The sequence below is a fragment of the Theropithecus gelada genome, chromosome 1 (genome assembly GCF_003255815.1).
Source record: "Theropithecus gelada isolate Dixy chromosome 1, Tgel_1.0, whole genome shotgun sequence".
NCBI classification, from domain to species: Eukaryota; Metazoa; Chordata; class Mammalia; order Primates; family Cercopithecidae; genus Theropithecus; species Theropithecus gelada.
The window spans coordinates 41,731,646-41,752,211 of NC_037668.1; the positions used below are offsets into that span (position 1 = coordinate 41,731,646).

Genomic DNA, 20,566 nt, shown 5'->3' on the forward strand with positions numbered 1-20,566 from the left:
CACGAGGGCAGAGCCATGGTCAGCCTCGCTATGTCCTAGGCAGCTGGACTTAAATTTGCTTTCGGCAGGTGTTTGGTCTGCTCTGGTTTCTGCTTATATGTTCAGGTCACCTTTGGTTTAGCCCCTGCGAGGCCAGGTTCTGAAGCAGGGAAGCTAAGTTTGGCTCTCAGCCTAAAGCAGGAGCCATGGACACAAAGGGGTGGGGATACAAGTTTCTGCTATGCGATTTGAGACCACAGAAGAATCAGGGACAAAGATCCTGGAACCGGTCTCTCTGAAGCATGGAGCAGAAGCAAGACAAATATTCATGAAGGAAAGAATGAGGATGAGCTGGTGACATACACGGTGGGATAGCCCCAGCGTGTCTGGGAGCCCAGGCTGCACAGGCCCACAGGAAGAGCTGTAGAAGGTCAGTATTCTGGCTCAAGGGTAGCTGAACATAAACTAGATGTACGTGATACATATTTAGAAGCCGATTCTGGTTGCTGGTGGGTGATCCAATTTCTGACAAGGATCCGGTGTGAGCAGAATGAGACCTGAGACGTGCAAGAGGCTGGGAGCTTTGCATGTCCTCTGCTGCAGGCTTAAGGGCTCTGTCTATTTAGGTTCAGAAAGGAATATGGTGGAGACGGGGAGGGAGGGAAGAGGAGTGACTGCTCTGGGTATCAAAGGAGGCACAGTCACTGGTTTATAAGCACTCTGGACCCTCCTTCAAGACCTACTCCTTTGGTCAGCAGAAGCAGAATAGGAACCCCAGAAAGAATCACAGGACTCAAGCACCCTGGGCAGAAATCCCACCTGATACGTGATGCTCCTTGCAGCACCACTAAAAAGTGGTCATCTGGACTCTGCTCGAATGCCCCTAGTGATGGCAACCTCATTACCTCCCAAAGGCAGCCCATTTTCAGAGCCCTAATGAGGTTAGACAGTTCTCATTATGGTACATCGAATTCTGTTTCCCTGTAGCTCCCAATCATGGGCCCATCTTCTGAGGTCAGAACAAGTCTCCGGTGTTCAGTGACAGCCCCTCAGGCGCCTGTAGACAGGCATTATGTTCTTCCAAGTCTCTACTCTTGAGAGTTGAACATCAATTTTCCTGTATCAGCACAGTCTTACTCACCGAATACAAAGAGTGTCTGACATTTTCTAATGAACAGGAAACCCAGGTAACGGCTTACAAATTGTGATTAGAAGGGGTCTGGGGGCCTCAACCTTCCTACTCTCCGAACACCCCTATCCAAGCATCACCATGTCTGAGAGTCTATACAAACTCATGCCTCAATGATCGACAGCGCTTATCAGATATATATAAATATTATATATAATATAATATATAATATATATACATTATATATATCATATGTATAAATTACATATGATATATATACATATATTATATATATATTATATATATATAATGGAGAGAGAGAAAGAGAAAGAGAGAGTCTCGTTCTGTCACCCAGGCTGGGGTGCAGTGGCAAGATCCTAGCTCACTGTAATCTCAAACAATCCTGGCCTCAAGTGATCCTCTTGCCTCAGCTTCCCAAGTAGCTGGGACTACAGGTGTGTGCCACCAAACCTAGCTATTTTTAAAAAATTTTTTTTGTAGAGATGGGGTTTCACTATGTTTCCTAGGCTGGTCTCAAACTCCTGGGCTCAAGCAATCCTCCCGCCTCAGGCTCCCAAGTGCTGGGATTACAGGCGTGAGCCACCTCACTCAGCCCCCTTCTGTCTTTACTGCATTTATCTCTGGTTAAGCCTCAAGTTGCTAACACTCCAGCAAGAACCAGTTGACCATACTGGCTTCTCTCAGCAAAGGACAGCTCTGGAGGCCTATTCCTCTCCATTTCTCCTCCCTTTGCCTTGGCTCAGCATCCACCCACCATGTCATTCATCCCTTCAACGCATAGGTATGGAACACCTGCAAGCGCGGTCCTAGCACTGTGGCTAAAACACTGAACAGAACAGACAAGGCCATGCTCTTGTGGCTATAACTAAGTGAAACAGATGATGGGTAAATGAGTAAAATGTATAATATGACCCATAGGGACTGGTGCAACAGGAAGAGGAGCAGGGGGACAGGGAAGGAGAGCCAGAGGCAGTGGGGTACAGGGTGGAATGGGGCTGTGGCTCAGGGATAAGGTGGCATTTGAGAAAGGGTCTGAGAGGAGGGAGGGGCCTAGTCATGCTGACACCCAGAGGGAGGTCATCCTGGCAGAGGAAGTAGCAGGTGCAAAGGTCCTGAGGTAAGGAAGTACCTGATGAGCTTCAGGAATGACAAGGAATCTGAGGTGCCCAGGCCAGCGTGAATGAAGAGAGAAGAGCAAGAAATTTGATCAGAAAGGAACTAGGAGGAGGACAGATCACAGGAGGCCTTGTGAGCCGCTGGAAGGGCTTTTACTTCTGCTCTTCACGATACGGGAGCCCCTGGAGAGCTCTGAGCCGAGGAGGAACATGACTTGATACCTGACAAGCAGGGAGGGGTCACTGCTCCAGAAAAAGCTCTCATAGGAGAAGGTAGAAGTCAAATTTGTTTTTAACACGTGTTTAATCCACTCTGGTTTCCACTAATATGGTCAAGTTACCTTTGATTTACCTCCCTCCAAGTCAAGGTTCTAACTCAGGAAGACTCACTGAGTTTGGTTCTTAGCCTGAAGCAAGAGTGGAAGCTCATGGCTAAGAGACTCTAGTTTCTGACATGAGATTTGAGGCGCTGCAAAATGGTTAGCAACAAAGATCCTGGAGTCACACCTCAGCTCTGCCACTTCTTGACTGGTGACCACCTTGGTTTCCTCTCTGGGGGAATTGCTCCACATAAACTGGAGTGATTCTGAAGACTTCATATGAAAAAAAAAGAAAAATAGCTCATGATTAATTTTTCTATGATTACAAGTTGAAATGACATTTTGGGCCGAGCACGGTGACTGATGCCTGTAATCCCAGCACTTTGGGAGGCCAAGGAGGGCAGATCACCTGAGACCAGCCTGACCAATACAGAGAAACCCCATCTCTACTAAAACTACAAAATTAGCTGGGTGTGGTGGCACCTGCCTGTAATCCCAGCTACTCAGGAGGCTGAGGCAGGAGAATCGCTTGAAGCCTGGAGGCAGAGGTTGCCATGAGACGAGATTGCACCACTCCACTCCAGCCTGGGCAACAAGAGTGCAAAACTCCATCACATATACACACAAAAAGACATTTTGGATATGCTGGATTAAATAAAATATCCAAGATCATCTCATCTGCTCATTTTTCTGTTTTAAATACGGCTGCTGGAACATCTGGAATTATCTCTGCAGCATGCATTCTATTTCTATCAGGCCACGGAGCCCAAGAGTTTTCAGCTCAGCGCCTGGAATCGAGCAGATAATTGACAAAATGAAGCCAGGGGAGGAGCCTGCTCCGGGGCAGGAAGCAGAGAGGACCCCCAACCAAAACATAAAAATAAAAAAAGGGCCCAGTTTGTGTTTTAGTGCTTATTTCCCCACATGCAAACCAAGGAAAGCAACTTATTTGGATATTATAAAATCTGAGGGCTGAGAGGCAGGGCATGGTGGCTCACATCTGTAATCCCAGCACTTTGGGAGGCCGACGTGGGCAGATCACAAAATCAGGAGTTCAAGACCAGCCCGAACATGGTGACACCATGTCTCTACTAAAAATATAAAAATTAGCCAGGTGTGGTGGTGCGCGCCTATAGTCTCAGCTATTCGGAAGGCTGAGGCAGGAGAATCCCTTGAACCTGGGAGGCGGAGGTTGCAGTGAGCCAAAATTGTGCCACTGCACTCCAGCCTGGGTGACGAAGCAAGACTCTGTCTCAAAACACAAACAAACAAACAAACAAACCCTGAGGGCTGGACCCATTCTGGAGGCTGTAAACCACTCCCTGCCTCTGACACGTGAGCTGTTAGCATTATACCCTGCAGGTGTCTCCTGGGGTGGCTGCAATGCAATACCACCAACTGGGTGGCTTATACAACAGAAATGCTTGTCTCAGAATTCTGCAGGCTGAACATCTGAGATGAAGGCATCGGCAGTGCTGGTTCCCTCCAAGGGCTGTAGGAAGAATCTGTTCCCGGCCTCCCCACTGGCTCCAGTGGTTTGCTGGGAATCTCCGGCTTTCCTTAGTTTGTAGGTACAACACCTCCACCTCTGCCTTCCTCTTCACAGGGCATTCTCCCGGTGTGCGTGTCTGTCGCTATGTCTGTCCAAATTGCCCCTTTTTATAAGGACACCAGTCATACTGAGTTCAGACTAACATCTGCAACGGTGATCCTACTGCATTTTTTGTTTGTTTGTTTGCCTTTTTGAGACAGAGTCTCACTAGTCTCACTCTATTGCCCAGGCTGGAGTGCAGTGGCATGATCTCAGCTCACTATGCAACCTCCGCCTCCCAAGTTCAAGCAATTCTCCTGCCTCCACCTCCCAAGCAGCCGGGATTACAGGTGCCCGCCACCACACCCGGCTAATTTTTGTACTTTTAGTAGAGATGGGGTTTCACCATGTTGGCCAGGCTGGTCTCAAACTCCTGACCTCAAGTGATCCACCCACCTCCGCCTCCCAAAGTGCTGGGATCACAGGCATGAGCCACCGCGCCTGGCTGGATGATCCTATTTCTAAACAATAGAAATAGGATCAGGTCACATTCTGAAGTATTTAGGGTTAAGACTTCCATGTATGAACTTGGGGGTGACAGGGAGACACAATTCAACCCAGAGCATCCTTTTCCGTTGCTCCTTGCTCAGAAATCTACAGGAATTTGCTTCCTCTGTCAGGATCCTGGCATGGCCCACTCAAACAGGATTATTTGAAGAGAGTCTAACAAAGGGGCTGGTTACAAAGGTGTGTACTGGATTTAGAAAGTCAACAGGGGGCCGGGCGCGGTGGCTCAAGCCTGTAATCCCAGCACTTTGGGAGGCCGAGGCGGGTGGATCACGAGGTCAGGAGATCGAGACTATCCTGGCTAACACGGTGAAACCCCGTCTCTACTAAAAAATACAAAAAATTAGCCGGGCGTGGTAGAGGGCGCCTGGAGTCCCAGCTACTTGGGAGGCTGAGGCGGGAGAATGGCGTGAACCCAGGGGGGAAGCTTGCAGTGAGCCGAGATCGCGCCACTGCACTCCAGCCTGGGAGACACAGCGAGACTCCGTCTCAAAAAAAAAAAAAAAAAAAAAAAAAAAAAAAAAAAAAAAAAAGAAAGTCAACAGGGATACTGCGGTACCCCAGGGCTCAGGCCAGTGGGCGGGGTGGTCTTACGGCCCCAGCCTGAAGAGATAAGGGGAGCGGGCAGTTACGTAAGGCAGAGAGGCAGCAGGACTGGAGCTGTGTGCGGCCTTCCAGACCACAGTGTGACCCACGGGAGGTTGCTCGCAGCAGGTATGCACACTTTCCGTATGTATACTGTGAAAGAAAAATAAATCTCACCCAAATCTCTAAGCCAAAGGGAAAAGTCAAACCGGGAACTGTGTAGGGCGAACCTGCCTCCCATTCTGTTCCTAAATAAGATAGCTACAAAGATTGGCCGGGCTCGGTGGCTCATGCCTGTAATCCCAGCACTTTGGGAGGCCAAAGCAGGCGGATTACCTGAGGGCAGGAGTTGGAGATCAGCCTGGCCAGCATGGAGAAACCCCGTCTCTACTAAAAATACAAAAATTAGCCAGGCATGGTAGCACACGCCTATAATCCTGGCTACTTGGGAAGCTGAAGCAGGAGAATCACTTGAACCCGGGAGGCAGAGGTTGCAGGGAGCTGAGATCATGCCACTGCACTCTAGCCTGGGCGACAGAGTGAGACTCTGTCTCGGAAAAAAAAAAAAAAAAAGCTACAAGATTTAAAAAGAAAAGAAAAAAGCTACATACCTCCCTCACAATTTGCCCACAACGAAATTCTCTGTGGACAAAGGGCAGGCAGAGCTCAGAGTCATCTCTCTGTTCATATGAGACAAATGCCCATCTGATTGCTTCCTTTAACCTACTCTTTCACTCAGACAGACTGTGGCATAAGTGACTATTCCTATAAATTGCGCATTCAGCAAAAGACTAATCAGAAACTTGAAAGAATGAAACTGTTTGTCTCTTACTTACCTATGACCTGGAGGCCCCCTCCCCACTTCGAATTGTCCCACCTTTCCGGACCGAACCAGTGTACATCTAACATATATTGACGGATGTCTCATGTCTTCCTAAAATGTATAAAACCAAGCTGTGACCTGACCACCTTAGGCCCATGTCGTCAGGACATCCTGAGGCTGTGTCACAGACACATCCTGAACCTTGCTAAAATACACTTTCTAAATTCACTGAGACCTGTCTCAGATACCTTTTGGTTTACGGTGTTATACTAAAACAAAAGGTTATAAAGTGAACACCAGAAAGCATACGAAAGAGAAATTTTAAATGATACGACATTCTGGAAAAGGCAAAGCTAGAGGCGACGAAAAGATCAGTGGTCACCAGGGGTTGAGGAGGGAGGGGAGAGGAATGAATGAGCGGGACACAGAGATTTTTAGGGGCAGTAAAACTATTCTCTGTGATTCTATGATTGGGAAGGATGACATGACATAATCCACTTGTCAAAACCCATGGAATATGCAACACAGAGTGGACCCTCATGTAAACTTGCTGTGGGCTTCAGTGAATAATCACGGTCACATTGGTTTATGCAATATATGGTACGGATGTGGCATACTAATATATATACGCATATGTATTAGTATATACTAAATAGTATGTGGCATAGTAATATATATATGAATATATACAGCATATATATAGAGTATATATACTATAGATAGTACTTAGGTGTTTACGGTACAGAGGTGACATATTAATGTAAGATGTTAAAATACGGGAAACTGCAGGGTCAGGAGTAAAGGAAAATCTTTACTGTCTGCTTAATTTTCCATAAACCTCAAATTGCTCTTAACAAAGTCTATTATTTATTTATTTATTTAGAAACGGAATCTCACTCTGTTGCCCAGGCTGAGGTGCAGTAGTGTGATCTCGGCTCACTCCAACTTCCAACTACTGGGTTCAAGCAATTCTCCTGCCTCAGCCTCCCTACCAGCTGGGATTACAAGTGCGCGCCACCATGCCCAGATAATTTTTGGATTTTTTTGTTTTTTTGGTGGGTTTTTTGTTTGTTTGTTTTGAGATGGAGTCTTGCTCTATTTCCCAGTCTGGAGTGCAGTGGCGCGATCTTGGCTCACTGCAACTTCCAATTCCCAGGTTCAAGCAATTGTCCTGCCTCAGCCTCCCTAGCAGCTGGGATTACAGGTGTGCGCCACCATGCCCGGCTCATTTTTGTGTTTGTTTGTTTGTTTTTTGAGACGGAGTCTCGCTCTGTCACCCAGGCTGGAATGCAGTGGCGCGATCTCAGCTCACTGCAAGCTCCACCTCCCGGGTTCACGCTATTCTTCTGCCTCAGCCTCCCGAGTAGCTGGGACTACAGGCGCCCACCACCACGCCAGGCTTATTTATTTATTTATTTATTTATTTATTTATTTATGTATTTTGAGACAGAATCTTGCTCTGTTACCCAGGCTGGAGTGCAGTGGCACGATCTCAGCTCACTGCAACCTCCGCCTCCCGGGTTCACGCCATTCTGCTGCCTCAGCCTCCCCAGCAGCTGGAACTACAGGTGCATGCTGCCACGCCCAGCTAATTTTTTATTTTTTTTTGTATTTTTAGTAGAGACGGGGTTTCACCGTGTTAGCCAGGCTGCTCTCGATCTCCTGACCTCAGGTCATCTGCCCACCTCAGCCTCCCAAAGTGCTGGGATTACAGGTGTGAGCCACTGTACCCAGCCAAAGTCTATTAATTATTTTAAAAAATAAAATAAAACCACCTTTTCACCCAGAGAAAATCACTATTGACACTAGGCTGTCTATCCCTCTGGTCAGTTTTCTAGGGAACTTACTTCTTTCCCCTGACCTCAGGGCTCCCATACCTGCCCCCTCTTGCTTCCCCAGCCTTGCTGCTCCCTGGCCAAGAGGGCAAGAGGCATTGGCCAAGAGGGTTCCTCACCCCCTCACCGCCTCCTCCCTCTGACTCGTGCACACACAAATGAACGCTGGAGCCGGGGTTTCCCATCAGCAAGCAGTTCTTGTGGCCTGGCCCATCACCCTCTCTCCTTCTCTGGCTGCCCTGTTGTTATTCTGTGGCTTGCCATGTGACTTGGAAGGGGAGATGAGGAACGGTCTATAAACCACTGTCATTTTACTGGGCTAACACGAGCCCTCCTCATTTGCAAGCGCTCCTCCATTCTCTTCTAAAGATTTTTCACATCTGTGTTTCCTCGATCCTCTCGACAACCCTCAGGATGACAGGCAAGGGAACAAACACCCAGGGAAGTTAGGTGACCTGTCAAGTCAACAAGGATGTCCTGACCCTCGGCCCTAAGCCCTCTGCCCCCTCCAGGCGACCACCTCAACTTTCACTTCTGATGTAGATGATCACTTATGATGGTAACATCTAAAAGTACACATCATCTCATTGGGGTCTTATGAAAAAGCAATGCTATTCTTTCCAATAACGCAAAGAGGAAGGTATTTTTTCATATGAAGACAGGAACATATTCTTGCACCTCCTGATTTGAAAGAGATGTCCTGGGGTGGTGGGGCATTGCCACAGGAACCCACCCAGGGGACCTTTGCTGGGAGCCTCAGACTCTTTCATCCTGTGCCCTGCAGGAGGCTGGCACAAGAGGCCCCAGCTCAGCTTACATCAGAACGAACAGGGGCCTTCTTGGTCACCTAGAGCAGGGATCTACCACTGGTGGCCAGTGGGAGGAACACGTTTTGGAGTTCAGCCAGCGTTCAAAGTGTGTGTTTGTTTGTTTGTTTTTGAGACAGTCTCGCTCTGTCACCCAGGCTGGAGTGCACTGGCGTGATCTTGGCTCACTGCAAGCTCCGCCCTCTGGGTTCACACCATTCTCCTGCCTCAGTCTCCCAAGAAGCTGGGACTACAGACGCCCACCACCACGCCTGGCTAATTTTTTTTTTTTTTTTTTTTTTTTGTATTTTTAGTAGAGACGGGGTTTCACCGTGTTAGCCAGGCTGGTCTCGATCTCCTGACCTCAGGTGATCTGCCCGCCTCGGCCTCCCAAAGTGCTGGGATTACAGGTGTGAGCCGCGGCGCCCGGCCCGCTCTGAATTGTTTATATACCTATATTCTCTGCTGACTCCAACCAGCTGCTTCTCCTGCTAACCTCACCCAGCAGACCCAGGGGCATCTGGGGTCTCACTCCTTCACTCCTTATCTGGGAAAATCCACTCTCTGGGAGGTGAGAAGGATGAAGCCGAGAGAAGCACGTGACTCTTAGATCCCACTGGGAGCTAACGTTGGAGCCAGGATTGGGACCACGGTCCTTGTCTGTTCGGTTTCTATTGGCCTTTGAGAAGCTGCCCCTTCATCTTGAATGGCCCATAGCTCCCTCGATGTCCTGACTACCTGACCTTGACATTTACCACATATCCAGCTGGGAGGATGGAGAAGATGGGACGCCAGGGGACTCCTGATTGGCAGCCTCCGCAGCGCGAGAGCCGGCCGAGAGCCGCTGGGAGGACGTGCTTTCCCAGATCCTGCTGTCTGCGTGGGTTGTCACACGTTTGGGATTTGACAGGCAATTCCTTAGTTCAGTGGGTTTTGTAAGTCTGTATACGTATCTGGTCTATTTGGCTACACTTCTATGCTTTAAACAAAGACAAAATAATAACAGCTTCTATATGTGGTGATGGAGGAAATCGCTCAAAAGCTTCTTTATATGACTATCATTTGAGGTCAAAGGAGAGACGCTATCACCTACATTTGACCAGGGGACACTGAGGACCAGGAACATCAGGGGACTTATCTGCCATCAGACAGCTCACTGGAAGCACAGACAGTCATGGACGCCTGGGGGTGGCTGCCCAGCCCTGCCCCAGACCCATGGTAACCACAGTACATATTTTTTGCCACACGGATAGGAAAACAGAGAAAGCCCATCAATACGCAGAGAGAAAAATAAGAAAACAGCATGAGGCTGGGCACAGTGGCTCACGCCTGTAATCCCAGCACTTTGGGAGGCTAAGGGGGATACTTTACTTGAGGCCAGGAGTTTGAGACCAGCCTGGCCAATGTGACAAAACCCCGTCTCTACTAAAAATACAAAAAAAAGCTGGGTGTGGTAGTGTACACACCTGTAATCCCAGCTACTCAGGAGGTTGAGGCACGAGAATCGCTTGAACCCGAGAGGCAGAGGTTACAGTGAGCCGAGATCGTGCCACTGTACTCCAGCCTGGGCAACAGAGCGAGACTCTGTCAAAAGACAGAGGAGAGGGGGAGGGGAGGAGAGGGAAAGGGAGGGGGAAAAAGAGAAAGAAAGAAAGAGAGAAAGAAAGAAAGAACGAACGAACGAAAGAGAAAGGAAGGAAGGAAGGAGGGAGGGGAAGGGGAAGGGGGAAAAGAAAGAAAAAGAAAAGAAAGAGAGAAGAAGAGAGAGAAAGAAAAAGAGAGGGAGAGAGGGGAAAAGAAACGAAAGGAAATAAAGGAAGAAAGAAAAAAGAAAAGAAGAAAGAAAGAAAGAAGAAAAGAAAAGAGGAACAAAGAAAGAAAAAACAGTATGAGAAGCAGAGACAAGCATAGCAGCGAGGAAAGGGGGTGCTGTGTTTCCTGTGCCCCAGTTCTGCTCCCACGACTTCCTGGGGCTTGACTGTTGAGGACCAAGGGCTCCTGTCCAAACCTGCGTCTTTAAGGGTAACTCTCCTATTTGCTTACTCCAGATGACGTTGGTTTCTGTTTCTGTGAATTGATAAGCAAAGCTGTCCAATTCAGCTGGGGTTAAACTGAGACCTGTGGCCTCGGCATCCTGAACTCTGTCCAATGGCCACGCCCACTGTGCCTAGCAGAGGAGGGAAGAACATCGCAGCGCCTCTCCAGGACTCCTCACCCCTCCTAGCACCACTCCCGCAGATGGGGGCAGAGTAGCCGCTCCCTCCCTGCTGCATAGCAGGAGGCTACCAGGGATTTGACCAAGATCGCAACAACCCAATCTCGGAAAGAAACCCTGAGAATGTGCATTCTGGGCCCTGCCTTGGCTGAAGGCAATCCGGATATGCTTTGCTGACTGAAGTCACCGAGGGGTATTTGCTGAAAACAAAAACAAAGGCCAGTGATTTGGGCCTGTCCCTGGATGACCCTTAGGAATATGCATTCCTCGGCTCGCTCACTCCCACAGCCCCACTGAGACCCTCCTAGTCTCCTACGCGGGGTGCGGCTGACAGCAGCAGGCTGGAGGTCCTGATGCTTTTCGTTTTTTGTTTGTTTGTTTGTTTGTTTGTTTGTTGAGACAGAATCTCACTCAGTCGCCCAGGCTGGAGTGCAGTAGCATGATCTCGGCTCACTGCAACCTCTGACTCCCAGGTTCAAGCAATTCTCCTACCTCAGCCTCCCAAGTAGCTGGGATTACAGGTGTGTACCACTGTGCCCAGCTAGTTTTTTGTATTTTTAGTAGAGATGGGGTTTCACCATCTTGGCCAGGCTGGTCTTGAACTCCTGACTTCAGGCAATCCGCCCGCCTCGGCCTCCCAAAGTGCTGGGATTACAGGCTTGAGCCGCCACGCCTGGCCCTGATACATTTTCACAGCCCGCACCAACCCGAAGGTTGATAAGGCCGGGCAAGCACCTCATCCCTGCAAACCATGTTCCACACCACAAGATGCTAGGACAGCAGGAACCACACAGCCACTTGGCTTAAAGGGCTTAACACTTTGGGTAACTGAGTCGGCTGGAACTTGCCTGCTGTACCTACTGGTGATACTGTCCTCTCCAAACCAAATCCCCTCCTGGGTTCCCCTGGGGCTATCTGTCCACTGTCTTATGTTGTTCAGCAAAAAGGGGTCCCTTTGAGTTCATTGATAGAGTAACTGGATGAGTGGAACATTTTCAGAAAGATCTGGTTTTTGAGGCCAGAGTAGGATGACCCTGTGGGGGCTGTCCAGGGAGCAACTAAGGCAGACCCCTCGGTGAGGTTGCCTTAGGTGAAGCTTGCAGTTGGCTTGGCACCAGACAGCCAGACCACAGTGCCCATAAGAGCTGGCACCTGGCTCCTAGACACTGATAATGGTGAGAAAGGTGACACCCCAGTGACTCAACTCTAAGAGACAAGTTAAACATGCAGTGGACTGTGGCACACAGGACATGTACCGACTCATCAACAGCAAGACAGCTTTTACTTGCATGAAAACTGAGACCTCAGTAAGCCTCTGCCCAGGAACACGGCTCTCGCAGGTATAAACACACACAAAATGTTCACTTGACTGGTAAGCAAATAACGCAAATTAAAGCAATAAAGAGATGTTGTCACTTTGCCCAGCAAATTGAAAAACATTTTTTAAAAATGAGAATAAAAAATGTTGGGGGCCAGGCACGGTGGCTCACACCTGTAATCCCAGCACTCTGCCAGGCCGAGGTGGGTGGATCACCTGAGGACAGGAGTTTGAGACAAGCCTGGCCAATACTGTGAAACCCCATCTCTACTAAAAATACAAACATTAGCCGGGTGTGGTGGCATGCGCCTGTCATCCCAGCTACTTGGGAGGCTGAGGCAGGAGAATCACTTGAACCTGAAGGTGGAGGTTGCAGTGAGCTGAGATCATGCCACTGCACTCCAGCCTGGGTGACACAGCGAAATTCCATCTCAAAACAAACAAACACAAACAATGGGAAAGGTGTGGCTGCGCCTGTACTCTCTGCTAATGGTGCCAGGCAGCTGGCACCATTAAGGCATTCAGGGGTTTAAAAAAAAGGATAGACTTGGCTGGGCTCGGTGGCTCACGCCTGTAATACCAGCACTTTGGGAGGCCAAGGTGGGCAGATCACCTGAAGTCAGGGGCTTGAGATCAGCTTTGCCAACATGGTAAAACCCCGTCTCTACTAAAAATACAAAAATCAGCCGGGCATGGTGACGGGCACCTGTAATCCCAGCTACTGTGGAGGCTGAGGCAGTAGAAGAGCTTGAACCCGGGAGGCGGAGGTTGCAGTGAGCTGAGATCGCGCCACTGCACTCCAGCCTAGGCAGCAGAGCGAGACTCCGTCTCAAAAAAATAAAAAAAAGCATAGACTTTCACCCTGTGTTTCCACCCCAAACAAAATAACCAGAGGTTTCCACAGACTTTCCATGTGTAAGGATATTCAGCTCAGCACTGTCTACATACAAAAAACAAAAGGAAACAAACCCACACTTCTAACAACAGGGTATGGGTCCAATTCATAAATCTATAAAATGACCTATTCTCAAGGCCATTTCAAGTTAAATCCTCCGACAACTGTAATGACAGGAAATGCTCCCAATTCAGTAACAGAAAAAAATCATTTTGCGAATGTATCGTATCATATCAATCTGTTTAAATATACATATATGTAAGAATACAACTAGAATAAAATGTAGCAAAACTTTAATAGCAAGGGGATTCTGGATACCTTTTATTTTCTTCATGATACTTTTGGCATTTCCCCAGTCTAATAACAGGAGCCTGTTATTTTTATCAACAGGAACATAAAGCTGCTTTTATTTTCTCAAAGAAGAAAAAGAAATAGAGTCACCGGGAGAAAGGACCAGTGTGACCTTCAGGCAAGCACTGGGTTTGTCCCTCAGGCTGAAATACCATTTATGCTGTCAGTATGACAAGAACTCCTCATTCCTCTGACCAACCCAGGCCCTCACAGGGTCTGACATCAGAAAACAGAAGTGGAGCTTCGGGGAGATGGGGAGCGGCTCCCCCAGCAAGCCCCAAGTCAGGCCTGGTAAGCTGATAGGGTTAAATGATGTGACCTGCCTGCCATGATGCCCTTCCTAGACCGGATGGTGCCTTCAGGGTCTGCCCCATGAGGCACCCAAGCCCCTGAATGCTCAGATGCTCCAGACGCTCTTTAGTGGATATTTTCTGGGAAGCTGTCTCCACCCAGGAGCCAGGGTTCACCACAGACCCAAGGCATGACATGTGGTTCTGTTTAATTCCGCCCCAGTCCATCCTTCCTCCCAGCCTTGCCCTCCCTACACCTCCGTGCATCAAGGTCATACAGCGAGAGAATCAGCTCAAATCTCTTTCCTAGTGCTGTAGGCTGTGACCTTCAGGCTACACGTGGCTGCGGCTAGAAAGGGAGGTGCCAGAGGGTGCCTGGGTGAATGCAGCTTCCCACCTTGACACCTGCAAGTGCTCCTCCTACGATACACTCCCAGGCATGCTGTGGGCTGTGTCAGCTGCTCTGTGCCCCTCCAAAGCCAAGCCCAGAGTCCAGTGACCCCTACCAAGCCTCATGCCCACTGGCCTCGGTTTCTCAAACCCAGCGGCATTTTCTCCCTATGGCCCAGGACCAGGGCTAGGGACAGCACGTGTAAAGTCCTTCCACACTGTGACAGCATTTCAGGCCCATGAGTCCAGAGCCCCAGTGCACCCAAGAGCTCTGCCCTCCCAAATGCACAGAGACTACGGCCCCCTGAACTCCAGCAGAGGGGTCTTTGGAGGTCACCTCCCCTGGGGGCCTCGACTTCCTAACTTTTAAAACCAGGTCAATCTCCCCTTCCCTAAAACTGTAGAACTTCAGACTTGGAAGGAGCCTTATGGTCTTCCTACCTACACTCTTTGTTTATAAGAGAAAAATCTAAGGCACAGAGGACAGGCAACTTATACACAGTCCCACAGTGAGTGAGTTACTGCACCACAGAGCCAGCGAAAAGCCCCAGCTCTCGCATGCATAGGAATCCCCTGGAGGTGTGGAGCTTGCTAAAATGCAGATCCCCAGGCCTCAGCCCCCTACCCCCAAGCCCTCATTCAGTCTAGATCTAGGGGCCTGTGAATCAATCTGTACTTCACACAAGCCCCCCTGGAGATTCTCATGCAGATGGTTCTCAGGTGACGCTTTGAGAAACACCATGGTGCTCCTTTTGTGTCTTTATCTCCTGCCCACTTCGCTGGGCTGCTATGCAGAGAAGATAATGGGACGACGTGAAAGGCTTTGAAGATCACTGCCAGGCGAAGACAGTCCTTGCACTGCTTCCTGGTCTCCTCTGAGCCCTCCTCACTCTCCCGCTATGCCTTGGCTTCCAGATCTGGAGCCCTTTCTAATACTTAAAAAGAGATCAGCCGGGCATGGTGGCTCACGCCTGTAATCCCAGCACTTTGGGAGGCTGAGGCGCGATCACCTGAGGTCAGGAGTTCGAGACCAACCTGACCAACATGGTGAAACCCCTTCTCTACTAAAAATACAAAATTAGCCGGGTGTGGTGACGCATGCCTGTAATCCCAGCTACTCGGGAGGCTGAGGCAGGAGAATCGCTGGAACCTGGGAGGCGGAGGTTGCAGTGAGCCGAGATTACACCACTGCACTCCAGCCTGGGCAACAACAGTAAAACTCTATCTCAAAAAAAAAAAAAAAAAAAAGGAGATCATCACTGTCCTTTTGGCGATACACTGTCCTAAACTGCCTGGAACCCACCCCACTGTCTCACAGGAGAACCACCAGACTAGGCCACTGTCATCCAAATGGATCAGTGATGTCGGGGGCGGGGCGTGCTGGGGATACTCTCATTTTCCCTCTTTTTTTTTTTTTTTTTTTTTTTTGAGACAGAGTCTCACTCTGCCACCCAGGCTGGAGTGCAGTGGCACAATCTTGGCTCACTCACTGCAACCTCCGCCTCCTAGGTTCAAGCAATTCTCCTGCCTCAGCCTCCCGAGTAGCTGGGATTATACGTGCCCACCACCATTCCCAGCTAACTTTTTTTGTATTTTTTTAGTAGAGACGGGGGCCTCATCATGTAGACCAGGCTGGTTTTGAACTCCTGACCTCAAGTGGTCTGCCCACCTAGGCCTCCCAAAGTGTTGGGATTACAGGCATGAGCCACTGCGCCTGGCCTCATTCTCGTTTTCTATGCGTATCAGAAAGAACTGGGTGTGGGTTCAACACTCCTGAATTCAAGTTCACCTCAGCCACTATGTAACCTGTGCAAACTTCTTCACTTCTTTGTACCTCTTTTGGTTTCCTGTTGGGTAAGCCGTAGGTAAAGGTACCTGCTAGGCACTGGGGTTGTATTAAAAGAGACAGCACTTGTAAACTACAAGGCGGCTTGTACCCATAAGATAGGGTGGTAGGGTTGCCAGATAAAATGCAGGATCCCCAGTTCATGTTAAATTTCAGAAAAACAATAAATAACGTTTTGGATACGTCCCAAATATTACGTGGGACCTACTTATACTAAAATATTATTTGTCATTTATCTGAAATTCAACATTAATTGGGCATCTTGGGTGTTTTGGTTTGTTGCATTGTCGTGTTTTGGTTTTTGCTGATTGGCTGCTGGGTATTCTGGCATCCGTTGGCCCTCCTCCCACCAGCAAGGCAGTTCCTCCTAAGTCCTCAGACTCAGATTCCCCCAGCTCCTGGACCATGGAAGGGCCTGGACGGAGGGTACCACTGGGCCTTGACAGCCTTTTCTTCCTCCCCTCTGCTGCATGCTCTGGGGCCGAGTGCTCCCCGTCAGCCCTGTGGCCACAGGGGGAGGCTCACCTGGCAGACAGTACAATGTCTGCAACTGTCACAGCTAGACAAGGTCACAGGGAGAACGCTCTGGGCTCTGTCTTGTTTATCTGGGGGACAAGGGGGCAGGGAGGCAAGGGAAAGCAAGGGCAGGCTCCTCTTTGCTCCTTCCTTCAGTTGCCTCCCCTGGAAGAGGCAGAAGGCCTGCCTAGAAAGCCCTGGAACTTGTACCCTAATGGAGCCTGGTTTTCTCTGGCAGGAAGTGGGTGGTCCTCAGGGAGGAGGTGCTTTGAGCCAGGAGATCCTGGTGCACCCCCAGCTCTGGGTTTAACTCTCTGTGTGATCTAAGGCAAACTACATCACTTCTTTAGTCAAAACAGGATAATAACTACAGCGCCAATTAAAACACTGATATAGTACACACTGTAAGCCAAGCACTGTTCTTGGTCCTTTATAAATAATGCCCTTTTAACCCTCCTAACAAGCCTAGAAGGTGGGTACTGTATCAGCCCCATTTTACAGGTGAGGAAACGGGTACAAAAAGATCACACAATCAGTAAGTAGAGGCAGGATTTGAAGGTAAGCAGCTTGGTGCCGGTCTGGGCTCTGAGCTGTCTCTGTGAAAAGTAGAAAAAGCACAAATGCAGGAGGAGGTGGGAGGGGGCGATGAACACCTATTGAGCACCTACAGCACGCTAAGCAAGACAGTGTCCTTTACAGAGATGATCTCATTTAAATCTCACAGCAAGCATGGCAGAGGACACCGTTACCACATTCTGAATCCAGATGCAGAGAAACTGAGGCTTGGAGAGGTCAGGGACTTGCCTAGGATTATAAACCTGAGTCCAAACCTGAATGTGGGTCTCACTTCAAGGTATGTGCTGGGACCTCCACCACCCACCCTGCATCTGGCTCACAGTTTAGGAGACACTCTCGGGCCACACAGCATGGACAGTGGCAGTGAGACCAGAGCTGCTCGTGACACTGCACCCTGCGAGGTGCTCTGGAGCTGCGTCCATCCTCTCCCTACTGACTGAGACAAAGCCACACCCCCAACCCCTGTTCCCAGGGCCCTGGATATAGCTCCTTGCTCTGAACCTGTCCATCCTTCCTCCAGTCTTTCCCATCTTAGTCCAGTTTCTTCCCCACATCACAGAGAGCAGGAGGAGGAACATTTTGCCTCGATTGCTCTTGTTACTCTCACCCACATCACCTTGTTTGGATCCCGACAACCACTGGGTGGGATGGACTACACAGCATTACCCATATCCTGATTTCACTCAAAGGGAAGGTGAAGCTTAAAAAAGTGGAGTGACCCGGCCGGGCACAGTGGCTCACGCCCGTAATCCCAGCACTTTGGGAGGCCGAGGTGGGTGGATCACAAGGTCAGGAGATCGAGACCATCTGGCTAACATAGTGAAACCCTGTCTCTACTGAAAATACAAAAAATTAGCTGGGCATTGTGGCAGACGCCTGTAGTCCCAGCTACTCAGGAGGCTGAGGCAGGAGAATGGCTCGAACCCAGGAGGCAGAGCTTGCAGTGAGCCGAGATCGTGCCACTGCACTCTAACCTGAGTGACAGACCGAGACTCTGTCTAAAAAAAAAGAAAAAAAACTGGAGTGACCCACCCAGAGTCCCCCAGATTTTAGGCCAGGACTTAAACCCATGTCTTCAGACTCCAAATCCAGGGCTCTTTGGAGATCTTAGAGGTCAACTCAAGTATTCTAGAGATGAGGAAACTGAGGCCCAGATGGGACAAGTGGCCCGTTCAAGGTCACAGCCACCACGGCAGAACTGAGACAAACCCACAGCTCCCGACTTCATAACACCTTGCCTTCACTTGGAAGACAACTGGAGCCAATAAACCAACCCAACCAACAACAGGGGTGAATGGTGCCAACCCCACTGAAAACGAAAGGCGGAAGCAAGCAGGACGGAGGTGCACCCCATGCCACCGTGAGCTCTTCATCCGGTCACTCCTGTCTCCAGGACCGAGTCTACTGGTGGGGAGGGTCTGGGGAGCCAGACAAGTGGATGAGGACACAGTTTAAAGGTGGGGACTCTGCACCCTGCAGGCCAGATCCTTTTCGGAATTTCAGCCAGCCTGGGCTGAAAGTGCTGGCTCAGGGGCCTGCCTTTGCTGAGGAGTGAGCACCCCGAAGCGTGGGGTGTGTTTGATGACAGTTGGGAATGAAGATATGAATGCAGGAGTTCAGCACACAGATGAACAGCATCCTTGATTTCTCCATAAATGGGGGAAAAAAGATATTCTGAAGCTAAATCTGCATGTATGTCACCTTTGATGATGTGTGCCTTGCAGCTGTGGTTCCAATTCTGCTGAAATCTTGGGAGCAAAGTGGGAGACAGATTTCAGCTCTGAGAGGTCACTGCGGGCACCGGTGCTCACAGGGTCACAAGTGGAAGGCTGGAATCCACTTGGGGGAAGGACACCCACCTGCCACCTCACTCTGGGTACTCATCCCTGTGGATGCTGGGGTCCCCTCCTTCTCAGCTCCACCCCTGCTCCCTTCCTGTGGGCCTTAATGGAGCCCCTTAACTCCTTCTGCCCTGGTGTTCCCGTCTGCCAAGCGGGTATGTATGCCCCTGCTGCCATTGGAAGGGTGCACCAGGAAAGCAAAGGGGGCACCAGCCCACTACATTTTGGTTCAGCTTTTTCACATCTGGCTGAAAAGCCACAGAGAACTACAAATCATTACTGCATCATTGGCTCTTAATGGGCTGCCATTATTCCTCATCAGAAATCTTTCTCACCCATATTAGACAGAAGAACAAACTGGAGCTGAGAAGCTGAGAGGCCAGGTTAGGCTCGGGAGGCTGCTGGAGAGCCCGTGGAACTGGCTGACTCCCCGTGCACGGTACTGAGAATAGGGCCTTTTCCCATACAGTAGGCTGCGTTCTGCTTACCAGAGACCTACAAGTAATCCACACCCGCCAGTCCTAGGACCCAAAGCCCAGGGAGATGATGGGGCATCCCGAGAACAGGAAGGTCCCTAACTTGGGAAAGTGAGTTACTGGAGAAACAGGGGAAGAAGTCCAGCCCCGGGGTTCAGAAACTCCAAAGAATTCCAGATGTGTCCCTCTCCACCCACTTCCTCAGCGGAGACCCAGGAAAAGTTCAGGATCCCCCAAGCCTCCTCTTCCAAACTCAACCTAAGGCTCCTCGCACCCAGACTGGGGTCTGGGGTGGCCTCTCCCTGGCCCCCTCCCTCCCCCAGCCCAGCTGGCCCGGCTCACCTTTGGGCAGTTTGGATGCGTTTTCCTGGATCCAGGAGAAGAGGTGGGCGAAGTCACAGTCACAGAGCCAGGGGTTCCCGTCCAGACGCAGGGAGCGCAGCGCGGGCAGCGCGGCCAGGGCAGCCACGCTGAGGCTGCGCAGGTTGTTGTCGTTGAGCTCCAGCACCTGCAGCGACTCCAGGGTCTCGAAGGCGGCCTCGTGCACGCCCGCCAGGTTGTTGTTAGCCAGACTAAGCTTCACCAGCCTCCCGGCCGAGCGGAAGGCGCCGGCGCCCAGCTGGGTCAGGTTGTTGTAGCTGAGGTCGAGGAATACGAGCTTGGCCGAGCCGCTGAACGTGCCCTTCTCCAGCGAGCGCAGCGAGTTGTTCCTGAAGTCCAGGTAGACCAGGTCGCCGTAGAAGATGAAGAAGTCCTCGGGGATCTGCTGGATGCGGTTGCCGGCCACCAGCAGCTTGCGCACGTCCAGGGGGAAGGGGTCGGGCACGCTGGGCAGCCCGCGGTCGCTGCAGTCCACGGTGTGCGGGTCGGTGCAGGCGCAGCCCGCGGGGCACGCGTGCCCGGGCGCGAGCAGCAGCAGGAGGCTGCAGAGCCGGAGCGCCGCGGCGGCGCAGGCTGGGGCGCGGGGGCGCATGGCCGGGGGGCCCGCGCCGGCCGCGGCGACACTGAGGCGGCTCTCGGAGCGAGTCCTGGCGCGGGGCGGCGCGGGGCGGCGCAGTGAGGCACTGGCTGCCGGGCGCCGGGAGCCGGAGAGCGGCCCGGGCGGGGAGGGCGTGCGCCCGGGCGCGCGAGGGCTATGGAG

General features: G+C 50.6%; 1 protein-coding gene across 1 annotated transcript in view; it reads right to left on the reverse strand.

The window, feature by feature from the left end:
- LRRC38 (leucine rich repeat containing 38) overlaps window positions 1-20,566 on the reverse strand; it is a 43,617-nt gene extending 23,051 nt beyond the window's left edge. The window contains exon 1 of the mRNA XM_025355833.1: window positions 19,768-20,566. Coding sequence (XP_025211618.1) covers window positions 19,768-20,398 — 631 coding nt within the window. The 5' untranslated portion in view covers window positions 20,399-20,566. The remainder of the gene's footprint in view (window positions 1-19,767) is intronic.